A 25,156-nucleotide genomic window follows, 5' to 3' on the forward strand; every position below is an offset into this window, starting at 1 on the left:
TACTCGTACGTGTACTTGCTAGTAAATAGGAATTGATACTACACATGCAACGCTCTGAATTTTGCAATGAAAATAGAAAAACAATGTAAATCAATAAAAAGGAGCCCTTCCCAGCCATACAAGGTCATGCAGGCCATGTTATGATTCCAGGGTGTAAGATGATCAGTCAACAGTTTTAAAAACTTTGAAATGTGCAACATTGATTCATTGAAGACAAGGACCTGTTGGTTGTAATCGTGTCAGAAAAAAGATGCACTAATAAAATTTTTAAAAGTGTAGATTTAGTATCTGGAGTCGTGTTAATCAATCGAAAAAAAATTGTTGAAATGGAATTCTTTTGTTAAATTCATTTTATACTTCCATGAGCATGCATTTTTATACTTCCATTTCATTTTAAAAAATTATCTATTAAATAATTATTTTGATCTCTAATTCATAACTGTTGATACTTAAATTCCGGCTACCTGTTACCTATAGTTTGTTACTTGAAATATAATCTCATCTAATATTTTTTATGAAATAATAAATCATAAATATTATTACAAAATAGAGTATCTTTTAAAAATACTCAAATAAAACCCTTCATCTAAAGTTAAATAAAATATCAAATTATCTTAAACTTCAATTTATTTAACAATACTTAATTCAAATTTATTAAACAGGCATTCATCTTACTTATTATATTGGTTTTTATTTTCTATTTTTTTGCTGGCACTCGATGAGTAGCCAAATCAGCACAGAGAATGCAGAGAAAAAAAATGGTGAATGAGAATGCTATAAATGGTTGAACTCAGTGTGCGACATAAACAGAAAACAGACTCAAACTCTTGCGAGTAGATCGGGAAAGAGAAGAGAAAAGTAGTCGGAAGAGTGTATTCTTTACATCTTCAAATGGGTGCTTCGCAATCAATCACAGAAAATTGCATCCATGAATTCACAGTCAAGGTATAATATATATACGTAGTTATGCCGAGGTCTTGACCGAAACAGAAACATTATCATTCTTATCTGTTAACATAATTTTGATTGGTGGCACAGGATGCCAGGGGCAAAGATGTGAACCTCAACGCCTACAGAGGGAAAGTTCTTCTTGTAATCAATGTTGCATCTAAATGGTTATTTTCTTTTTCTAACTCAACTTTCTTCTTGTGTTGCGTTTCCTTTCTTAATGACCTAAACAAAAGGAAGAAAAAAATATATCAGTGTACCCTTTATCTTTTCTGTGGCTAACTGAATTCATGCACGTTAAAAACCAGTGGATTTGCTGATGCCAATTATACCCAGTTAACTCAGCTTTACACCAGATACAAGAGCAATGGTATTTTTTTTAAGAAGCTGTTGATCTTCATTCTTCACCTAGTTAGAATGATAGGCCAAAGAGGAATTTGATCACAGTTGAGAATATTTTGGTTTTGATTTCAGGTCTTGAGATATTGGCATTTCCATGCAACCAATTTTTGAAGAAAGAGCCAGGGACTAGCCAGGAGGCGCAGGAGTTTGTGTGTACAAGATATAAGGCTGAGTATCCCATTTTTGGGAAGGTACGTTGCGCGCGCACACACACACACATATAGAGAGAGAAAGAAAATGAATGAAAAGACAATAATATGAGATGGTTAAGTCTTCAAGTGATATTGAGAAGTGTAAACAGTTATTAACTCACTGTTGCCTTCTCACATCCGATGGACTATAGCATTAGAGAACATTAAAATAATATATTTTTAATTCGTACAATATTGCATAAGATTATAAAATAATTTTTTAATTAAAAAATGTAGTATTTAATAATATCTATGCATTAAATTGTATTAATTATATATTTTTAATAAAAAATTACTACATATAAATTTTTTATCCTATACAATATTTTATAGATTAAAAATTTATTAAAAAATGATATAACTTCAAATTTCAAAGAGGATTTAGACCATAGTTTGTATATTTTATTTATTATCCACCATCCAACTTCAATTTTAGTGATGCATAATTTTATAAATTTTTTATTCTAATTTCTTACTACTCACTTGTTTGGTCCAACCCTGAAATTGCATAAGATATTGAACATAATAAAAGCCTTGGGTTGATTGAGATGTGAACACTTTTGTGAGTTATGTAGTCTTTGGTTAATTCTATGTAATACTTATTATGGCTAATCATAGTCCTAATAAAATACGATTAGCTCAGTAGTATCATTCAAATAATGAAACCATTTTGTAACTTGAATTATATATCATATTACTGACTATGATAAACTCACCATTTTGGCAGCAGTTGTACCCACAAACTTTTATTCTCCTATCTATCAACAATGGTTAACAAATATTAACCTCACCCTTAAAATTCCACGTTATGTGTAGATACGTGTCAATGGATCAGATGCAGCACCTGTCTACAAATTTCTCAAAGCACAGAAATCTGGATTTTTGGGGCCTAGGATTAAATGGAATTTCACGAAGTTTTTAGTCGATGAAGAAGGGCGTGTCATCCAGCGTTATAGCCCAACCACCAAACCTTTGGCCATTGAAGTATTCTCTCTCTCTCTCTCTCTCTCTCTCCCCGAGTGTGTCTGGTATGTGTGTGAATTGTGAAATACTAAAATGTGCTTAATTCACGAGTTGTTGCTTTGTATCTTCTACAGAATGACATCAAGAAGGCATTGCGGGTGGCTTGAAAGACTCCACAATTATTTCAAACCATTGCTCGTGTTGAAGTTATCTGAAACCAAAAGAGAAAAATATGTGATTAATGTTTATCCTTGTGATTATTTAATGCATATTTATGCCAATTGTTTTATTTGTGTTGTTGTGGTTGCATGAAATTTATTTTTTGGCTTTCGATATCTATTATTCTGTAAGGAAATTGATTCTATTTGTTTTTGTAAAGTAAACGTACGTCACTATGAGCTTGCTTGATTGAGGAAGTGGTATCTCGAAGCAGGTTTTTGTACAACAAAAAGTTGAGGTGAAAAATAAGAAGTGCTTCATTTTTAATTGGTGAAAAATATTCTTTTGGTTAATTGTTTTTCTCTTTCCAGTTGTTTTCTTTAGGCACATCTTAATAGAAGTATGAAATAATTTGGCAGGAGAATGCAGTAATTTTTCATTTCTCACTAAGTTTATGCGCTATCTTCCATTTTTTCTTTATCGTGTGAAACAAATACGCGTGGTATATTTACATGAATTTTAAACTATTATACCACAATTATAGTATAGAACGCACACATGAAACTTAATTTACCTGTTTATATATAATTTAGAGAGAGAGAGAGAGAGGCATTGCAGTGCTTGAACCAAGTACATAACCAAAGTTTCTACGCTTCTTCCTAACAAGGGAAGAATTCAAGTACTACATAGGGCAACACTATTTTCTCTTGCATGTATTTTTATGGAGCCAAATTTAAAACCGATATATATACAGATAATAAAAAAGATGGAGTCAAAGAGTTGATTCAACTCGTAATGATTGAATTACTTATAAGGTATTGGTACGATTTCTTTGTCAACAATACAGATGCATAACCGATGTATAATTACAATTGCAAGGGTTTGTTATAGCATGCAAGATAACATTATCTTTATTTGAGATAATATTCCTTCTCCCTTGAAATCTAAGGCCCATAAGCTGTGAAGCGATGGACATAAATGTGTATTAGTGCCCTCAATTATTTTGTTTTCTTTTGTTGAGTCTTGAGACAATCTTTAGTCCAATATCAAGACAATCTTTATTGTGAGAGGCGTGTGATCAAATTTTATACTTTAGGCCAACATTAAAGTTTCACCCAGCAAATGGGGTAGACAATCACACGGCTGCACCACAAATATCTTATCCTTTCAATTTGTTTTACTCTTTCATTGTAATTGGACAAGGACATGAAAGCTTAGTTTACACAAATTATACTTTTAATTTTTCAAGTTAATTCAGACATTGGCAATGAAGAAAACCAATGCACTACAATGTAAGTAGCAAATGATTAATCAATTAACATTTTTTTGTAAATAAATGTTTATTTTGAAGGGATCAACATCTTGACTTGTTTTCGAATTTTTTTAATTTTTAATTAAGATGAAAACTTCCTAGTTCAATTTTCAATTTTCTGCCCTACCTGAAAAATCAGGATAGAGTTTCGCACGTGGGCCGGGCCCATATGACGGAAAACTAATACCCACAGACACACGTGTAAGTGAAAATACACATTAACCCAATAACTCAATCTTATAGAGGCTGGCCCAATGCTGCCCACGCTGCCTACACTTGGAATAGCAGACATAGCGATGTGGGACTATTACTTTCAAATGTGAGAGTGAAATCACGTTTTGTGAAGATGATATTCACCAAGAAGCACCTAAACATTGAGTGAAAATGAAGGAATTTGACGTGGTTTATGGCTGCCGGCAATGATAAGCGGCAGACATGTCAGGTCGACAAGGACAACGACTTGGTTCTTCTTTGAGGCAACACAGTACACGTGATCATGAACTCCACTGGAGGGCACAGAAGTGCCTTCAAGAAGTTGTTCCGTTGGGAACACATGATTATGTTATGACCTCGTGTGTGAAAAAGCATGTTCTATATTAGGTGTATTCAACGTCAATGTGAGGATGAATACACCAATAGCGTTGCCAGTACTATCCAAGTGTATTAAAAGTTACTCAAACCACAAAATTCATGTGAGAAATTTGATGTTTTCTTTTTCTTTCTTTCTTTCTTTCTTTCTTTCTTTCTTTTTTTTTTTTTGTGGGGGGTGCATGTTTTACGCTATTTTTCTCGTGAAAGGGGTCTATGATTGGACTGAGATATAATAAACGAAATTAGTATTTTGATTGTGTTTTTCAGTCTTTCACTTGGGTTATAAATCTGAGTGATGACAGTGTTATTTAGTATTAAAAAAAATGTTTATATCATATATATGGAGGGGGACGGGGGAGGAATATTATTTCATAAAGGGACAAGAGAATGTCGTCCATATTCTACTAGCTAGTATCGTGTGCCTGAGTCAGCTTGTTCAAACAGAATAATTGAGGTTTGTTATGTGAATCATGTCAACCATGGCTTGGATTATATGATATCTGATGACATAAATAATCTTATTTTAAGTGAATTAATAAGATTTTATTCGTAAAAAGTTCATATACTTTTTAATATAATATTTTAGTTTCATTACTTCACTTTAAATGAAATTATTTACTCCACGAGGTAACTTAGACAAACCCTCTATTGTAAGGGTTGAATCCCACTTCTCAGAAAAACAATGTCATCTTGAAAAAGTTGATATCCCTCTTGCAGTACCGTTCTCCAAGAAGAAATCTCCACCTTTAGTTTTTCTTACTCTTTACCTCTTTTCTTTCCACCTTAAAAATTAAAGGTAAGATATTTCATGGAGGAAGAAATTTCATACCTCAGAAGTACGGAAGAAATACTCGTCCCTCTTGTTCCACCTGGTGCAAGTGGCAGCTCCATTTAAAGATCTTAAACTATTTGTTTTGGAGATACGAGTCATGCCTTTGAGCCTTTCCATACTTAGATAATCTTATTATTTAGTCATAATTACATCTGTAATACTTCATCCACCGACTGGTTTAATAGTTTAATTGATCTATAGAAGGCAGATTAAAAATGGTTAGACGTATTGTATAACTGCTATCAAGAATATGTCGTTTTTAGCAACCAACATACAACAATCAATGTACAATATATTACTTTACATTATCACCATTTATTGGTCATTCATTTTTTATAGATACAAGGGTGTCCATTGATGTCTTATTTAAATAAGCAAAAGAAAATAAAACAAACTAGAAGATAACATGCATTGTAGCTAAGTAGATAGAGACACATCCCACAAAAGGGATAGGCATTAACCAAGAAGGGACAAGGGATGACCCTTAGTGAGTAATAGTGGATGAGTAGTCCCTCTCAAGCGGGTTTGGCAAAGGGGACAGACTCATGGCTGTAACTTTGTCATCTTAGGTGGATGGTGGGACATGTCTCATTTCTGCAACCATGGGCCATAACATGTCATCCACCACAAATTTACTTCCTTCATATCTTCTTCACTCTTCCCTATATATATGGTTCACTCTTTCCCCTTAGCCTTCAGACCACAAATACAGTTTTCCAATAAGTCTCCTCAATAACTTAATTTCACACAAGCAAGGTTTGAAGTAAAGAGCAAATGGCAGCTAATGTATTCTCAGTGAGAGGTTCAAAGCTTCGATCATGGGAGCGGTGTTCCAAACAAGTTCGACAGCAAAGGACACGGCTTTACATAATCTGGAGATGCACTGTATTACTCTTGTGTTGGCATGAGTAAAATATCACAGTTTGGTGCCACCCCAAGTGGAAGAAATGGTTGGTCAAGCAGAATTTGGGTACCCATTTTCGCTTAAAACCATGCCAAGAGAGAAGAGATGAATTTAGACATGTATTGTACCCTCTGGGAACTTCGGGGGTGGCAATACTATAGAACAGTCAAAAGTGACATAGTTTATGTTAGGGGGTAGGTAGGTAGGTAATTAAACATGGTAGATGAAGCAGAAGTTCCTGCTGAACGTGTAAATTACAAATATACAGAATAGCATTTTATAATTCAATATATCAGACTCGTGTCTCAATTTTGTTGATATCGCATGCACACACATAAACAAGGCCTTTGTTTTTTTATTTTATCACTTTTACGCTACCATGGTAGAGGGACAACCAAATTTGGGCCCCTAATTTTCTAGAGTAAAAAATTACAATCCCTTAATCTCTCTCAGTAACTTGTTGACTCTGTAATAGAGAAGATTCTTACTAGAATACTAATAAATCAATCATACATTATTATGAGCAAACGTTGAGTTGGGCGTATGACTTTGAAGTCAATGGATTACCAACCATTTCCTATCACACTAGAAGTCAATATAATGGATTAATTAATTTGCAATTTCATTTAATCTTCAGTTTTCATGTTAAATCTTATTTTGCAAAATATTGATTATGACTGAGCTTATCAGTAGAAGGAAAGCTAGTAGAGTTACACAAGGGACGGTTAATGACGGCCCCATATTGGATTTTCAGTCATATCCCACGAGTTAAATGGAATATGATGGCATCCAAAACATAAAATAGCAAATAGTCGAGGGCATAAAAAGCACGAATGTCTTTAAAAAGAACAACTGTTATTTGGTCACATAAATGAACACTGGTAGTGGAGCAACCTAACTTGCAACAAAATATTGTCCTCAACTCTCCTGCAATAACCTATAATTCCCTTCTTATGTCTCTTTCTTTCTGTATTTCATTTCACAACACAATCAAATGAACATGTCTAATCAATGACGTTTTTAGCTTCATATAGTAAGTACTTAAAAGTTGTCAGCGATTGTAAGTAAATTCGACAAAAGGTAGGTTAAATTTAAAAGATGGTCTGAACATGTTTTGAAAAGAAAAAATGTTTTGGCCACTAACATTTCATTGTGTTGTTTTGGAAAACAAGCCGTTGAACTATTATAATATTATATTGTCTAACAAAGGGAAGGAGCTGATGACAGCTAATTAGAGCTCAGCAAATTCTAAAGACTCTGCTTTGCCAATAAATTTTGATTTTGATTTTGATTCTAATATAGGAAAGATAAAGGGGAAGGGGATACATTTCTATGAAGTAAAAACAGTCACTTCTGTATATGATTTTTCTTTTTATTTTCTACGACCTGTAGATTATAATATTTGTTCGGAAATCCGATCCCATTTGATGCACCGTTTTATTGATTCTCATGTTACTAACGTATTAAAGTATACAAACTTATTATATCTTGATCACGCTCATATTCCACTACGGGCAAAGTGGGATAAAAGAAAATTGAATTCACGAAAACACCATAAGCACCCGAAAATGTTATAATTATTATTCTTAATGGTTTTTATAATCAGAAACATTCCGATTTGGTATCTAAGCCCAACTGTAGATAAGTTAATTAGGTGATTCCTCTCTAAATACCACCAGAAATAAGAATACTAGTCAACCGTCTCATTTTACCCAACCTATACCATTTCCATAATAATTTGACTTTAAACACTAAATTATAATCTGGCGGTGGCACGTTGACCCAAAAATTATCCACGAAAAACTACCAGGGAAATATACGACCAAGAAATATCATACTGCGAAGAGGAAAAGGAAATATATTAAAACATATGACCCAATCAAACCAGTGTTGTCGGCACCGATTGAGATAAATTTCTGTTTCCATTCACATTGGGGAAAGGGGATAATTCCCAATTCACATGTTTATTTGGTTCACCGCAACGTTTTGTTGCTACACCTGTATCACCAATTATTCCACACATTGATACACATCACCCAGATTCTGATTGGGTCTTAATGCTTAGCAGAGCGCAAACCAGGGATGTCCCGCAACAACCCTATGAGTAATTAAATGAAGATAGAAAAAAACCAATAATCATTACAGATGAGAAAAAAGAAATCAAGTATAAACTAAATACTCCATTATTCCCAATGACATTTTCTATACAAAATCTGGAAACAATGAGAACCCAACCTCGAGGACGTATATAAAAGTTGTACATTACAAAGCTAGTAAGCTACTATTTATGCTATTACTACTGTTTGAAACGGAAGCTTGAAAGTAAATATCCAGCTCACAACTAATCAATGACATCCAAGGAATTCTAAGGTTTATTTGTAGTATAAATAATAGCTCGAACTCCTAGGTTCTTTCCTCTTTCAGCAGAACAAAAAGTCAGTAAACTCCCGAATTCAGTTCTGCATCTTTCTCAAAAATATCCCACCCATCATCAAGAAGAGCATTGCGATCAACTTGGGATTTTTCCTCGTCGTGCCCACTTTTGGAAGAAAGGCTTTCAATTGAGGCTGCCGGACTGGTCTTGCGAATTTCAGATGAATCACTGTGCTCAGAACCCACATCAGATGCCACGGTTTTGTGGGACGAACCTGAAGAAGCTAAGATGCAACTAGTCTGGCGTGAGGTGAAGGATTTACTCAACGGAAGATTTGCATCAAATTTCTCCTTTAAAAGCCTAATATCCTGACAAATAACAGAAATTTCTCCTCTGCAAAGTTAAATGAACAGTAAACATATTAGATTAGAAAGATATCACACGACTACAGAAGTCATAATTCATAACATAGTACACAGAAAAGTATGCTGAGGGAAGAAAAGAAAGAATCTCCATGTCCTAGCCAGGCTGAATCAGCAATTTTAGGGAAACGATATCAAACAAAATGCCATCCAGTCACAAAATGACCATATAAAAATGTAACCTCATGGTCATGATCAAAATCAAAATAACTTCTGTAAAAATGTTGAGAAGCATTCCTATAATATTGGAAACCGACAGTAAATACAACCGTATTTTAAATAGAAAAACAACTTACTGCAGCATATCAACAACCCGTCCACGGTCCATCAGGAACTCACGCAACTGCATAGATGAAAAGGAAGAAATTAAAATAAAAATCATAAAATATTCAGAAAAAATAAAAAACTCTAGAATTGAGTTTGCCTGTTAAGTGAATAAGTGGGTATCATTCCTTAATTTAATTTAAAGTGCATTATGACCTTAACCCGCTAAAGATTTAAGGGTAGATAAACACTCATTTGTTTACTTACAAAACAAGCTCACTTTACAGGAGCTTTCAACAAAATACTACATGAACACTCCATGAAATTAAACAAAATGATTTAGGAGCAGGAGAAACACTAGTAACCTTTGAATTCTCTTCTGCCTCCTGCTGTAGTCTTCCTGACTCATGTACTACCTCTTCCACCAGTGTTTCCTGTTCAACAAGAGCCTTTCGTGCAGATTCCTCCTTTGCAAGCCTTTCATGCTCAGCTGCTTTCCTCAATTCTTCTGCTGCAGCTAGTCGTGCTTCAAGAATTTGTCGCATCTGGAAGTCAGAACCAGAAGATGAACCGAGTAAGATGCTGTTAATTTTGTTTCTTTTACATCATGTTAAGCAATTTAATTGCACAAAGGAATAGGTTTTCAATTCATAAACAATATTATTAAACCACATGTCCTACATTGCTCGTAAGTAATTACAGTGAGATGATCTGATTATTACAATAGTCAGAACAATGTTAAAGGTATTCCGAAATGCAGAAACCTATGCCGCAAAGCTTTGATGAATAATTTTCAAATGAACATATTAAACTGTAAAGCACTTAAGCACCTCATCAAGAATTGCAAGTGACCTGTCCCTTTCATCAGACAAGCTGAGCAGACGTGATTGAAGTTCCTTCAGTTCAGTTGCCAGAATTGCTTTTTCTCCGTAAACTTCTCCTGCATGCTGCAAAGAAAATTTTGAGGATAAATATTTTTTGTTCATCACATGCAAAACAGCAACACCAAAGATTTTGTAACTTCCAGAACTATAATTTTTAATAACATACCATGTCGTTTGCTTCTTTAGCTTGCACCAACATTGTTTTATACTCTTCTACCCTAGCCAGAATGTTAGACCCTCCTGTAGCAGCTTCCATATTGGCCTGCTCTGCAGCTTTCTCCTGAAGTTCCACTTCTCTCATTAAGTTGATAAGAGACTCCATTGATGAAAACAACGTTTTCTGCATCAGTGTCAAATGATCTTTGGATGTCAGGACTCAGAAGTATTAAAGTTTTACCATATTTCAACCACCATATTGTAATTACATCAATACATACATACACACACACAGAAGAAAATTTATAAAATTTATGCGTTGGTATGTATGCTATCTATCTACTCTATAGATAGTTTAATCATGTATAGGAGGTCAAGTCATCATTAGCAATAATGATTTTTAATGTCAGCTTCACAACTTCTGCCATATGATTCATTATATGGCTAGTATTCCCAACATCCGATTATAATAATCTAGGACTAATAATACCTTGTTAGTTTTGGCTTCATCAATTATCTCCTCAAGCAGATCAATCCTGCTCACTTGACTATATTCGCTTACTGCATTATTCCCACCAATCTCATCTTCAACGCCATTAGTTTCATCAACAGCACCAGAAGGACCAACATCCAATTCGAATTGGAGACTTTCTTCAGCATTTAGTGGATTCTCGAAAACATGACAAGCTGCTTGAGCCACAGCGTTTTCCATCTCAATAAACGGAGTTTCACAATTTTCTAGTCTGTGACTTGTATCACAAATAGTGGCATCATAATCATCAGCTGAAGGACCTACAAAATCTACCCACTCTTCATTTAAATGGTTTCCAATTCTATTGCCATTGTTATTAGAGGAAGCAACTTCCTTGCCAAGGTGATTCTGTGTAACTTCCATCTCTTGACATATACCAGAAGATATCAAATTTTCACAATCAACATCCACATGAAATTGTCCTTGATCAAAATTTTCATTAGCTCCCTGAGTAAAGCCATTTGATGTCTCTGGAGCAATCTTGTATGAGGTCTCTCCGTTGAAGTTATCTTCAGCATTCCAAAAAATATTTAGCTCCTTAATTTCATTCAATCCAAGAAATTTATCAGCACCGTCATTTAAATTACAGGCACTTGACAGTGTGGACTCATCCAGAGCCACATTCAGATCCAGTCCAAAAGAATAATCATCAGTTTTAGTAATTTCTACAGATGTAGAATGTGGAGCAGAAGAAGACCCCGCATGTATGTCTTCAACAGGCTGACGATGCCTTAACATATTACCTTCTTCCTCACTTTCAACTACAGATTCAACATGTCATAAGAAATATATTAGTTAACCAGTTCAATGCAAGTACAGTGATATAGAAATGAATGTTTATAAAAACTAAATGCACCTGCAATATTTACTGGGGATCCATGGCCCTGTTCATGTGGAGGAGTAGCAGGAGGTGATTTTTTGGTCATGAACGGGATGACTTCAGAGAGAACAATTCCAGCAGCTAGATCAGCATCCTTTGGGTGTTCAATAGCCACAGCCCTCAGTAATCTGGCATCAACCTGTTCAGTGCAAAATGATAAAACACAGTCATCAGTTAGGAGCATTTATTGATATCAAGTCAGACACATTCCCAGATTAATACACCTTTATATATAGTCCAGGTTTTGGAAAATTTAAAGACTCATTCTCAAGCATATGGCAACTACCATTAGGCTTTGTTTGGGAGTTTAGAGGGAGAGAGCAAAGGAAAGGTTGAAAGGTAAAGTTTGGATGTAAATTTTTCAATTCAACAAAAGAACTCGCAAATTCGGGGAACTTAAAAATTACGTGAGAGGGTTTTGGAGAGCTTCTGAAATTCCCCTACTCTTCCCCTCCATTTTTAATAACTCCCCAAACAAGAGTAACTTTTAAAAATCCCTCCCCTTCCCTTCCCCCTAAATCAAACTCACAAACAAAGCCTTACAAATTTCTTAAAAATTGGATAGAATTGTACTTTTCTTCTAGAAAATATCAGCATCGGGAAAAAAAAAATTGGGTGAGAAAGGAAAGATACATGTTATCCAATATCCATTCATCCAACATAACCAACTTTATGCACTTAATGCTCAACTAGAGAGTCCAATGTGCAATCTTTCATTTAATTTGATTAATTTTATATTTGAATACCGAATCAACTTCACAATCCAGAATTAAAATACAAATAACACTGGATCACAGAACAACCAATAATTAAACTTAAAACAAAATAATAAAGGATTATTCTGCAATTAAACATTTGGGAGAAAAATTATAAAGTAAAGAGTTATACCTGTGGAAATATTTCCTGCAAGCATCTGTAAACCGAATTGAAACCCATGATCGAGACTATCTGCAAAGTTCCAAAAAAAAGGGGGGGATTGTTTTAATATTGATGCTTCAATGATATAAAAATAGTAACACGTAAAAGCGATTGAAACCTAAAATCGGGGGGAAATTATCGACATGAATTATGAATATAATTCGTTAAAAGAAGACGCTCAGGAACCCTAAGTTCACTGTTCGAATGAGGTAACGAAATCTCTTGCTAGTGCTAAAGTGAAAAACCCTGTCATTCAAGTATGTATGTAAGAAAAAATGAAAAATCTTCGGATACCTAAATTTCAGTGTGGCTAAGAAGAGAATGGAACCAAAATCGAAAGAGAAAGAAAAATTGAGGATGGAAGAGAAGGAATGACCCTGACCAGTGTGAAAGTGGAATTGAATTGAGGACCACACGGAAACTAGCTTTTTCCTATTTTCTGAAAATATGAAGAGTGACTGAGCTAAGAAATTGGATATAACCGTCAATTTCATGAAAACGGAGGGTGTTTCAGTCCAAACATTTGGCATGGCCAATAAAAAAGGGTCAAAACACGGTGATTTTGTTGAAGGTTACCTATTATTTCATTATTTAAAATAAGTTAAAACAAACTAAAATTCAATGGCAACAATTTTTCATTATAAAATTATAAAAACATAAAATTCATTTTAAAACATATTTTCTTTTGTTGAGTAATCTATTATATTATATTAATATAGTTGCTTTGTATTTCAAAAAATGATGCTGATACTAATAATAACGATTTAAAAAAGTAAAATTGAAAGAAGTTGTATTTTCTTGTTCATTGTTTCCATTTTCATACCTTTAGACTTTGCGACTGGTTCTTAATTGCTAAACTAAAGATTACTTATTATTTAAGTTATGACATGTCCCGTGGTTTAAAAACATTTCTTTGACTTAAGAAAAAATAATATATTATCTGATATTAACTGTTAAATTAAAAAAATGATTTCTTAATTACCTTGCGTTGTTTTTAATTTTATATTTTAAAAATAAATAATAAAAAATAAAGAAATATCGATTTTAAAATTTACAATCAAATTTTTATTTTATATATAAATAATTTATTGAAAAGAGGTAAATTTATATTACAATAATTGATATATTTAAACTATTTTAATTTTAAATTTATTTAAAAATGTTTTTGATGTACAAGAGAAATACAAGTATTTATGCCAAATTTCCCAGGGCAGTTCGATTACCCTGCTGGTTGAATGAATTAAGATTAATTAAACTTTAAGTATGATTAAATGTAAAAAATTTTAGTTTAACATGTGGGTTAACAACTAACAAGGTAGCCTGCAGACTACTAAACTCAAATTGGAGATCATAAACTCAATCCAAACCTGACCAAAGCAATTATATGAAATAATTGAGGATCTAATTGAACACCAAGTAAGCTAAAATTTAACCAAATAATAAGGTTGTTCTTTCAAAAACAAATATCATGAGGGGTTGTGTTTGATAAATTTGAGGCCTTGCATAAAAAAAAATAGAGAGACATGATATAATGTATTCTTTTTCATATAATTTTTTATAAACTTGTTGAGCTATAAAATCATTTAGTATAAATTTATAATCAAAGAATTCTAAAATTTCATTCTTGATAAATGATATTTATAACAATTGCAACTGTCTTTCAAATACTAAATTATTTGTCATAAATTTTTAAAAGAGTAATAAACTTTTAAAAATGATTTAAAGTAATATTTATATACATAAATTTGAAATTATATAATATTGTTAACACATTAATAATAAATAATACAATAATTTTATGATCTAATAATTAAAATTAGGAAGGTGAAGGAATGGTTGAGTCTCACCAAGTAGTATAGGGTGTGCACAATGGATGATCCTGCACATTCTTTGTGGAAGTTTAAAACAAAAGGGGCACATAATTTATGTGTTGATGAAAATTGGGGCACCAGAAAAATGATAGGGTGTATGATTAACTGATGAGGTTGACGTGAGAATGAAAATCTCAAACTAAGGGAAGTTTCTTTACCATGGACAATGACAATGACAGTGTCTATGTCGTCCCCATTTCCCCATCACATCATTCCCATTACGGTTTAATGCTTTTAATTTTCTTGGGCTCGTCAGGGATGAGGTTTACTGTAAAAGGTCCATTTAAGTCATTTTACCAAGTTTTCAACCCAACCCACTTGATTTTTTTGTGAAGATCAATCTTATAACACGTTATTTAACAATTTTTTTTTAAGTTTTGTTAAATTTAATCTAAAATTTATATTTAAATATTTATAAATAATTTTTTTATAAAAAATATATAATTATTATATTAAAATTATAAAAATATAATAAATATTTTTTATTTTAATAAAATTTTACTATTATTAACTATTTATTTTTAGTTTTAGAAATAGAGAATTAAGATTAATAATTTTTTTAATATAATTTAGTAATTTATCTACAAATTTCATAATATATCATATTAATTTATTCTAAATTTGTGTTAATATTTATTGCATAATCTCTAACGTATTATATAATAAAGGAATATAATAATTTTGTTAACAACTCATGATCTAATTTTTTTTTAAAAAAAATAAAAAACTTACGAAATTAAGACGTATAATTTACTCTGGTGCCTAGCCAAGCAGTGTGTGGTGGCTGTGCGTGGCAAGCTGAAGCTATGTTCTCCAAAACCAAAATCCACACTCTCTCTTCTTTCTGCCTCAACGCAAGATCCATATCAAGCCTCAAAGTAATGTGGCGCAAAGACCCAGCACTAGACCGAGCCATAGAGTTCGATAAGCGTTATAAGCAATGTGCTCGCGTTGTGAAGGAGCTCCTCAACGAACCGGGCCAAGTCATTCCTCTGCGCTACCTCGAAAAACGCCGCGAAAGGATGCGCCTCAAGGTCAAAGTCGAAACCTTTTTGAATCAAAACCCGGGCTTGTTCGATGTCTACTATGATCGCATCAAACCCAAAACCCAACCTGTTCGGTTTCTCCGGGTCGGTGACCGGCTTCGGCAGTTTCTGGAGGAAGAAAAACGGATTTTCAGGGAGAATGAGCCTTTGCTTGTGTCCAAGCTGTGTAAATTGTTGATGATGTCGAAGAATAAGGTTGTAAGTGCTGATAAATTGCTTCATGTGAAGAGGGAGTTTGGGTTCCCAAATGATTTTTTGGTTGATTTGGTTACTAAGTACCCTCAATATTTTAGGTTAACTGGGCTTCCTGGGGAGGGGAAATCGTTTCTGGAATTGGTTTCTTGGAACCCCGAGTTTGCAAAATCCGTTATTGAGCAAAGGGCTGAAGAGGAGAGTATGCGTATGGGGATAAGGGTTAGGCCTAGTTTCAATGTGGAGCTTCCACCAGGGTTCGTGCTGAAGAAAGAGATGAGGGAGTGGATTAGGGATTGGATGGAGCTTGATTATGTATCCCCTTATGAGGATGTGTCCCATTTGGATCAAGCTTCTAGAGAGATGGAAAAGAGGTCGGTTGGAGTGTTCCATGAGCTTCTTTCTCTTTCATTGCATAAGAGGATTCCCGTGCCTATCCTTGGAAAGTTTTGTGATGAATATAGGTTTTCAAATGCATTTTCAAGCACTTTTACTAGGCATTCGGGCATTTTCTATTTGTCCTTGAAAGGTGGAATTGAAACAGCAGTGTTGAGAGAAGCATACAAAGGTGATAAGTTGATTGACTGGGATCCACTGCTTCAGATAAAAGCTAAGTTTGTTGAGATGTTGGAGGAGGGGTGGCGGCAAAGAGCTGAGCAGTTGAGCTTGAAACAAGATAGAATTAAGGAAGATATGGAACTGTTGGCCGTCAAAGTTGGTGAATAGAAATATACAACAGGCATGTGGATACGAAGAGCTTTCAGTTTGGGGGAGTTTCATGAGAAAAAAGCTTGACCATTGCTGGCCAGTATGATTCTCCTCACTTCCTATGATTTTTAATCTTCAAGTGCATGAATTGTTGTAGAAAAATTGAATGTTTGCCCCTTATAGTAGTACCCTTCTATTAAAAAATGGTTCAATGAAAAGTTTTTGGCTGTGTTCAGTAATATGTGTTTAACTTTTTGTGTGTGTCTATATTGTTGAGAGTCTGAGACCAATTAGGTATGTTTCGGGCAGAGGATTGTTGTTAAACTAAAATTTCGTTTTACTTGTGCTAGTGTTAACGGTTAAACCTAATTTTGAAATTGGCAGAAATCAAAGTATTGCATTGCATTCCTTGAAATATCTTAATATTAACTTAAAAATATTCCTAAAAATTGTTGGAAACTGTGTTTCTTACTCACATATCTTGTTGGAATGCACTTATAAAGTAAACTTGCCCTTAGTGCTTGAATTGGCTATGTAACAATCAACCTTGTCGACCTTTGAAATGCATAATAAAATACTGAAGTCAGACTAGCAAGAGGGACGTTGAGTTTTATATTTATCTTTCTCTAACTCATTGTGCTTTGGAATTTAGGAATTTAACAAGATCCTTCAAATAATCCTTTTGGTTTCAGACTGAGCGTGTAGTATATTGGTGTTAACAAAATGTGATAAATGCTGAATTTCAGCTTGAGGCATCTAATGGTGGATTTCATCTGATGATTCAAAGTGAAAGAGAGTTAATGTGCTAAGGATTGAAGAAATGAGTCATATCCTTGGATGACTATGTTCTGCTCCAAATTACATTCTCAGAGCAGCAACATAAGTAATTGATTTCCACGTTTCAGAAACAGCTGGAAGCAGGCTAAGGAATGGTATAAAGATTTGACAACATGTATATTTATTTTATAGAATTGTTCTCGCTAACGGTCATTTAACTAATATATGAAGGTACCAGAATAACATTTACCGGTTTTTTTATGATGAGCTGGTACTTATTAGCAGTTTGCTTTCAAACAGGATAAAGTTAGAAAATTTCTCTCCTGTCTTTTGGTCAATCTTTGTTGAAATTATGGTTATGTTGTACTCTGTATTCTAACACACTGGAAGTTACATAGAATCAATGAGTGGTTACTCTTGAGTTTGGATGTAAGCAGAAAATGCTCATCTAGCCCTCAATCATTAACCCCAGCGACAAGCATGAACCTAATATAGGTTGTAAGCAGCAGACATATATGTTTATTCATTTGATATCTCTTGTTTCTCTCACTCTATATACCTTCCGCTAGAAAAGTTCCCCAAATGGTTTCTTCCCGTAAGTTCTGCATGTTATTAATTTGCGCATTATCTGATTCACCCTCCTTCATCCACACTCCTCACCTTTGTGAGATGAGCTGTTCGAACATTGTTCAGGAATAAGGTTGGTAGTTGGAATCCCATTTAGAATAGGTTGTTATCACCTACAAAGTCATCACACTAAATAGATGAGAAATAGTAAGCATGCAGGACCTCAAATCATTCTATTGGTGAGTATAAACAACTCATTTTAGACAATTGTAATTCACCAGATAAACAACCTACTGAAAACAAGCTTTATGAATTTGCAAGTATTTAAGCAGGTGTACTTCCTATGGTGACATTATGAACATTAAAAATATTCTGGGTTCCCATGTATTAGCATGACAGAAGAGATACAATATGAACAGAGTCAATATTTTCAATTTAATAATTCTCATTCTGACATTCCTTGCATTTGTGCCAAAGATGGAGAGCTAGATCATGCCACCAGTTATTCCTTCGCCACTACCACCTCTTCACCCACTTTGTTCATCCCAACTAGCGCTAGTAAGCTATGCTTGTGCAATGTTATCTTTCACTCCAGGATCACCACCCCTACCCTCTCCTTCACACCTTAATGACGACGAGGGAGACGGGAATCCCCAGCACAGGCACAGGCACTGCCACACCCTTCAAGTAGATAACTGTTGCCGGTGGCAAGGGAAATTGACAGCCAATGTGTGTGTGAAATTTTATTGCGATTGCCTCTTTTCCTTACAAGACCGCTGCATCACTACTCAATAATGATTGGAGAATCGTGTAATGTCATTTACTCATGCGGTGGGCCAATATAATTGCCAATCTTACATTTTGATGACTGGAAAGTTTAGTAGTAGAAAAGAATCCAATGTTGTGTATGGCAAGTTATGGTTATTGATTTGTTGCCATCAGGTTTTAAGAACAAAGTGTGCTCTAGCACTCTGAAAGCGTCTTGTAGGCTTGTAGCATGGTGAAATTATTCGCATAACTAGAATTACCTGAATTTTTAAATTTAGGCCTTCACATTAAATATCATTAAATTACAAAGCTATTGGCCAATTGATAAACTTTTTAGCTCAACTAACAAAACCGTAGATCCACTGCTTGGTCACTGATCATCTCTTCTAACAACTTTTTCATCACTTTTTCTTCATCATCTTGGGGAAATTTTCCTCGCTGCTATTAAACTGATTACCCTTTTGTACCCATCCATCAGAGTACAAATTCAAAATGCAATTTGTAGAAACATGAAAAAGCTCCCGTGTATTTTCCACACCTCCTAAAAACTCTTTTATTATTTCATTAACTAAATTGATTAAAGCCCTATTTGTGTAAACTTATGAATAAGTCATTGGAAGAGAAGAAAAATAATATAAAAATGAAATAAATCTTTTAAATAAGTTAAAAATAATCTATCCCTTCAAGTTAAATAAGTTAATTTTAATTTAAGACAAATTTTATTGATTTTTTATTTTTTTACTTTTACAAATACTTATTTTCAAGCTTACCCAAACAACACCTAATTAAATTGATGAATGCTTATAATTTTAGGAACTAAAATTACGTGCTACTTTTTCCTTCACTCTTTCTTTTGTAGGGAGGTGAGTTTGTTTATAACGATGAACAAAATCAATATAAAAACCCTTATATCTCTGAAAAATAGTGATGCAATTACTATAATAATAATAATAGTGAAAAGGAAAGAATAAATAAAGTGTCCACTACCCCTTTTGAAATCTATGCCCGTGTCTCTCATTTCCTACGCGTGGCACACTAGAAAGCACACAGTGAGTGTTAATTCAGACAGCGCTCTAAACCTTTATTTAAAAAGCTTTGTAGCGGCGATCGACAGGGAGTGACTGAAACAATGTAAAGTGCTTAATTATAAAATTATATTATAAGACATGGTGAATTATTATTATTATTACTAATATTACTCACACTACGTAAACAGTGGTCATAGCTAGGCCGTTACGTCCTAAATTTGGTGTTCACTTTGATCCATTACGAGTGGATAATTTCCTCTTTTGTAGTCCCTGATTAATAGCCTCAAAAGCCTTGCTCAATTGGCTCTATGGAAGTGTAAATATGAGATGCTTTAATTTATTATAAGCATGTAAGATACATGAATGTCTTACACACATAATTTAAGAAAATTCAAGGTTCTAGCTATTGGTGTAACAATAAGGGCACTCGGGATATAGCATGCGTCGTGCTGCACTTTTCCACTACCCACACCTTCTCTCATCCTCTACCCGAGTGATAATTATCTAGTTATTTGAAGAAACAATCTACCCTGCTTGTATAGTTTTCATTACGATTATATGATCAGAGCAATAACCACTATGAATAATGCTGATGGCGTTCTTCTTGTTGATATGGTATTGGTGGCTTTGGGTCAGTCATGCCCACAATAAAGGTGATAGTGATAGAATGATAATCGTTTTTATATATTTTTTTCTAAGATGATTAAGCATTGTTTTGGTCATTTTCTCATTCGATAGAATGCGCAATCTTCACAGTGCCTGTTCTCTTTCTAATAGATGCCAAAACATAGTCATTTTAATTTCTTTTATTTTCCCATACTAATTGAGTAATTCTTCTTTTAAAGTTCATTAGGAGGTAATTTTGTATTTTTCACTCAAAATGAACTAATCTAAATGCACATTAAGCATAACTCAAAATGATTGTTACTACTCATTGTGTGTTCTACGAGTATATTTAACTCAAAATGATAGATACAAATATATCATTATTAGACAATGTTGAAATCACATCCTCCGAATTTGATTCTCCTCTTATACACACGCACACTTCACCAAGCCAGCTGAATAGAAGAAAGATACTCCAAATTATCCTATTTAACACTGACTTGAAGTACTGCCTTTACAAGTATCCACCTTATTCTCACCCTTCCATTGTCTGAACTAATAGAGCAATAGTGACCTTAATAGTTTGTGCTTGACTCCATTCTCAAGCTTTCAATAATCTCACTTGAAAAAAAAACATTAATAAATAATTTTAACGTTAAAAGTGAGGAGAGTTTCAACATTATCTCCTAAAAGCTTAATCTAATTTTGAATAATAACTATATCTCTAGATCTTTAATATAAAATTTTATGATTTAGATATTAATTGGAGTGGTAGTGGGACTACTGCTTTGACCAAATGATGAGCTAAGGGCGTATATAAGAATCCAACCCAACATCGCAATAAAAGACAATATATCCTGTGGAACAACGTAAAGGCATTTATGCATAGTTTGAAAAGATAACTGAGTGGACTATTTTCACTTGGAAAAAGGAAAAAGAAAATCATATCTTGGTCCTTTTGTTCCATTAAAACTAACATATATATATTAACTGATTAGAATGGGTAAAGACTCGAACATTAAGTTGGATTCATGATGTTGTCTTAAAAAATCGAAATAATAATGTGATAATATAAACTTTTGAACCAAAACCTTAATTAGGCTGCATTTTTTTTTCATATTTAAAACTTTGTATACTTCTATTTTTAATTTCAAAAATATCACTTTATTTTAATAATATTTCATATTTAAGAATATTATAGACATGGGATAAAAAAAGAAAATTAAGTCATTTTCACAATATTTTACATTTTTCAAAAACAAAATAATATATTTTCCAAATGTTTTATAATAATATGTAAGCATAATTTTTAAAATTAAAATGTTTTAAAATAATTTTCAAATAAAAAATTTAAAGTTAATATTATTTTTTATCATATCAAATAATTTTTTTAATTTATAGTTATTTTTAAATTCTTAATTATCTTTTAATTTAATTTACTAATATAAAAAAATTTGTTATTTAAGCATTTATTTTGAATTAAATAATTGTTAAAATAATGAAAGAATATAATTTGAATTATTTATTTAAACAAGTATTTTAATTTAACAGTCCATAAGAAAATTTAGCACCGATGAAGATATGATTGGAAGAAAGTGCAACGCATGGGGCGTATCGTACGGAAGGAGCGGCGATTGGTGTGATTTTGAAAGACGGAGAATTGGAAGAAATGTACGGACGATATATGATTGGATATCCAAACACCTTTCAATTTAATCCAATCTTTTCAATCTTCCTTTTAACACTGCAAAGTTTAAGATCCCATTCGTTACATTTCTCCAATTATTCGTGTACAAAGCCACGGACGGTCCTATCATTTTTGTAAAAATAAAACGCTAAAATATTACATTTTTTATTTTGTTAATTTTAATAATAAACTTTATTGAAAGATATTTATTATATTTTTAATTATAATTTTTTAAAAATAAAATATTCTTATTAATTAATTAATTCAATTCAAACTGTTTTTCTCAGTGCTACTTAGCTTAGATTTATTTTTCTTTTAAGGAATACCGTTACTTATATTTTAATATACGAATTTATGCAAAGTCATTTTAAACTTTTATGCATATAGAATGAATCCACACAAAACAGCATCATTTTTTTAAATCATTACTCTCCTAAGAAAGAAGAAACATGTTGATGCTATGTAAGTATGGAAAGAGAATATTATCACTTCTAATATCCTGCTAATTATTCACCATTTGAACAACATTTTTTAAAATTGTCTAAACTTTCCTTATTCAAATTTACTAACTTTTTAATTATCACTCCTATTTAACTTATTTTTTACATTAGTTTAATTTATATACATGACTCGAGATTAAATATGAGATTATATTTTTAACTAACTTTTTTAGATTATATTTATTTTTTATAAAATATAATTTTGTTTGAGTGAAATAAAATTACTTTAAAATGGCAAAATTCTTTCTTCAATACTATATTATACAAAGGAAAGTGAACCCTATTTATTTGAACTAATATATATGTTGGTATATACATAATTATATTGATGAATAAAAAAACTATACGTACGAATGTCTAAAGAGAGATTTATATTTAAAAATAAAATAAAATCTTAAATCATTTCTTAAGATTGTATAAATTTTGATACATGTCATTGAAATTTTAAGTTTTTGGTTGATTTTTAATGCAAAAAAACTATTTTAGTCATTTATTTTATTTTTTACTATTCTTTTGGATTTAAAGGGAATAAAGAAAATACTGTTTTGTAAAATCAGGACTCAACAAAAAAAATCTTAAAAACTAAAATATTTGACATATATATATATATATATATATTCTCGAGAGTTAATTCAAGGATTTTTTCCAAAAAATTGAGGGAGAAATCTTGACCCATCCTTAACTTCATTGAATTCGTCCCATCCTTAATCATTCATGCTTAAGTTTTATATCATCTAAACCATTACAATACTCAACGTGAACAAAGGTTAACAAAAATTCATTATATAATGTCAAAATTGGACTTGCATACTCCAACAAATTGAAGGAGACCAGATGATTCACTTGTTGCAATGAGTAGGAGATCGAAAAGTTTTCTTATTTTCTTCAAACTCTCCTTCCAATATGATTACAAGTCCTTCCCCCTTCCCCCCAAAAGCGAAAAAACAAAACTAAAATATGATGGCCAAACAAAAATAACGCCTTTAATTGGTAAAACTAGCATGTTGCCGCAGCCATAACACCCTCGGAAGCTGGCACTCTAAGACCAGAAACAACGTTGGTATTGGTCGAATTATAGAGAAAACGAGCTACAATCATAGCACTGGGTTCTGCCACCAACTTGTTCCAAGCCTCATTTGATTCTTGTCCACGCTTTCGAAACACGGCTGTGGCATCCAAGCGATGAATTTCCCATCTCTTAACATTCTTCAGCCTATGAATCTTCCCTAATTGCTTCATAGCCAGCTTGCAAGTATTCAACTTTATTGCACTAAGTGCTTCTTCCAATAACTTTTTCCTCGTTTCCTCACCCACAAACGCTTCCCTCCTAAAATACTCATCAAATTCAGGGACCCCAATGGCTCTTCTAATTCCTCTTGAATAATCCCCGTTGGGATTGAAAAAGGGTCTCAACTCGTCAACCATTCCACTGTGAAACATTTGATCAACTCGTTCTGCTACATAGGAATAAAGAACAGGCATTGACACGTCCACCCAGAGGCAGCAAAAATCGTACCTTGATCGGAACTTGTAATCATCATCGTCGATCAAAGCCTCAAGATATGAATTGGAACCACCAACGATGATTGGAAGCTGTTCATGGGCAGTGATTGATTGAATGGCTGATGATGAAGTGTCACAGAAATCATTTACTGTGAACTCAGTGTCGGGGTTTTGTGTTCCTAGTAAATGGTGGGGTACGCCACGTTGGTCTTCTTTGGAGATTTTGTTTGTGACTATGTCAAGTCCTTGGTAGACTTGAATTTTGTCGGAGTTGATGATTTCTGATGGAAAACATGTTGCAAGGTCAACGGAGAGCCTTGACTTTCCTGTGCCTGTGGCTCCCATCACTAACACTACCTTCTCTTTCTGAATTTGCCTCACATTAAGTTTTTTGCCACTACAAGGAACGTTTACTACGGGTTGTCTTAGTCTACACATAAACAGTGAGATGGTCATGGTGATGGGTGTGATCTGACCAACCCAATTTATGAGAAAATTAAGGACAAGAAAACCCACCAAGAGTATGAAAATTTAGAATCAATTAGGCAAAGTACGGGGTAGGGGAATTCTTTTTATATATAATTTGGAAGAGTACACACAAAGCTCCAAAAAAAATGGAGCTAATACAAGATGGGTGTTTATTTGGTGTACAAGGTCAATCATGAAAGGTGTAACGCGTCTTCAAAGCTCACATAAGAACTCAAGTAGAGGTAAATTGAGAATGAGAGAGGGTTTGTGGAATATTTATAGCGTAGACAAATCGAAAGAGGTCAAAACTGTCACTCTCTGCTTCCCTGTTCATGAATATAAAGTAGTCACGAATTATTGATTGTCAACTTGGTGTTGTCAAATATCTACAAACTTTATGCCATATAGAAATGTTATAATGGTCCAGAGGCTCAACGAAGCTCTTCAGGGTCATCTTCTTTCTGAGAAGCCAGTGGGCACGGTAGGTTCTATCTTTAGTGGGTTATATGGCAAAGAATGGCAAATTGCATAAAGAATATATAAATGATAAGGTCATTCTTATTATTCCCTAATGTTTGTTTCTTTTGTATTTTGTCTATATATATGTGTGTGGGTTTTCCGCTAGGCGGTAGCTAGCATTTAGTGGTTAGAGCAGCTTTTCCACTCATCGTGTCTCGCATGATAGGGTAAAATATTCTCTTAC

General features: G+C 33.3%; 5 protein-coding genes across 11 annotated transcripts; 3 read left to right on the forward strand and 2 right to left on the reverse strand.

The window, feature by feature from the left end:
- The first annotated feature begins 806 nt into the window (after positions 1-806).
- On the forward strand, positions 807-2,733 carry LOC113870744 (probable glutathione peroxidase 4). The gene is made up of 6 exons (XM_027507187.1): positions 807-945; positions 1,039-1,115; positions 1,257-1,318; positions 1,423-1,541; positions 2,358-2,525; positions 2,639-2,733. Exons 1-6 carry the CDS (start codon positions 892-894, stop codon positions 2,669-2,671), a joined length of 513 nt encoding a protein of 170 aa, XP_027362988.1. The 5' UTR covers positions 807-891; the 3' UTR covers positions 2,672-2,733.
- A 3,390-nt stretch (positions 2,734-6,123) lies between these two features.
- Positions 6,124-6,363, forward strand: LOC113871350. Its single transcript, XM_027508421.1, has one exon. It carries the CDS (start codon positions 6,173-6,175, stop codon positions 6,308-6,310), a length of 138 nt encoding a protein of 45 aa, XP_027364222.1. The 5' UTR covers positions 6,124-6,172; the 3' UTR covers positions 6,311-6,363.
- A 98-nt stretch (positions 6,364-6,461) lies between these two features.
- LOC113871349 lies at positions 6,462-13,172 on the reverse strand. Of its 6 annotated transcripts, XM_027508420.1 has the most exons (10): positions 13,027-13,157; positions 12,703-12,762; positions 11,791-11,953; positions 10,893-11,704; positions 10,413-10,586; positions 10,193-10,309; positions 9,728-9,907; positions 9,395-9,441; positions 8,922-9,069; positions 6,462-8,882 (listed from the first exon to the last, which is right to left on the reverse strand). In XM_027508420.1, the coding sequence occupies exons 2-10, from the start codon at positions 12,748-12,750 to the stop codon at positions 8,739-8,741; spliced, it is 1,833 nt and encodes a 610-aa protein (XP_027364221.1). In that variant the 5' UTR covers positions 12,751-12,762; positions 13,027-13,157; the 3' UTR covers positions 6,462-8,738. The 6 variants fall into 6 exon arrangements, with proteins under 6 accessions (XP_027364221.1, XP_027364218.1, XP_027364217.1 ...); XM_027508417.1 differs by having other exon boundaries at positions 6,462-9,069; positions 10,893-11,695; positions 13,115-13,172; XM_027508416.1 differs by having other exon boundaries at positions 6,462-9,069; positions 10,893-11,695.
- Positions 13,173-15,341: 2,169 nt separating this feature from the next.
- On the forward strand, positions 15,342-18,921 carry LOC113872588 (protein WHAT'S THIS FACTOR 1 homolog, chloroplastic). 2 transcript variants are annotated; one of them, XM_027510258.1, is made up of 3 exons: positions 15,342-16,649; positions 17,296-17,481; positions 18,371-18,921. In XM_027510258.1, exon 1 carries the CDS (start codon positions 15,410-15,412, stop codon positions 16,565-16,567), a length of 1,158 nt encoding a protein of 385 aa, XP_027366059.1. In that variant the 5' UTR covers positions 15,342-15,409; the 3' UTR covers positions 16,568-16,649; positions 17,296-17,481; positions 18,371-18,921. The 2 variants fall into 2 exon arrangements, with proteins under 2 accessions (XP_027366059.1, XP_027366058.1); XM_027510257.1 differs by lacking the exon at positions 18,371-18,921 and having other exon boundaries at positions 15,387-16,649; positions 17,296-17,855.
- Positions 18,922-23,478: 4,557 nt separating this feature from the next.
- On the reverse strand, positions 23,479-24,672 carry LOC113873555 (adenylate isopentenyltransferase 3, chloroplastic). The gene has a single exon (XM_027511715.1). It carries the CDS (start codon positions 24,439-24,441, stop codon positions 23,479-23,481), a length of 963 nt encoding a protein of 320 aa, XP_027367516.1. The 5' UTR covers positions 24,442-24,672.
- Positions 24,673-25,156: the final 484 nt, after the last annotated feature.

Source organism: Abrus precatorius, unplaced genomic scaffold (assembly GCF_003935025.1).
Source record: "Abrus precatorius isolate BTA unplaced genomic scaffold, Abrus_2018 Scaffold7, whole genome shotgun sequence".
Classification (NCBI taxonomy): domain Eukaryota; kingdom Viridiplantae; phylum Streptophyta; class Magnoliopsida; order Fabales; family Fabaceae; genus Abrus; species Abrus precatorius.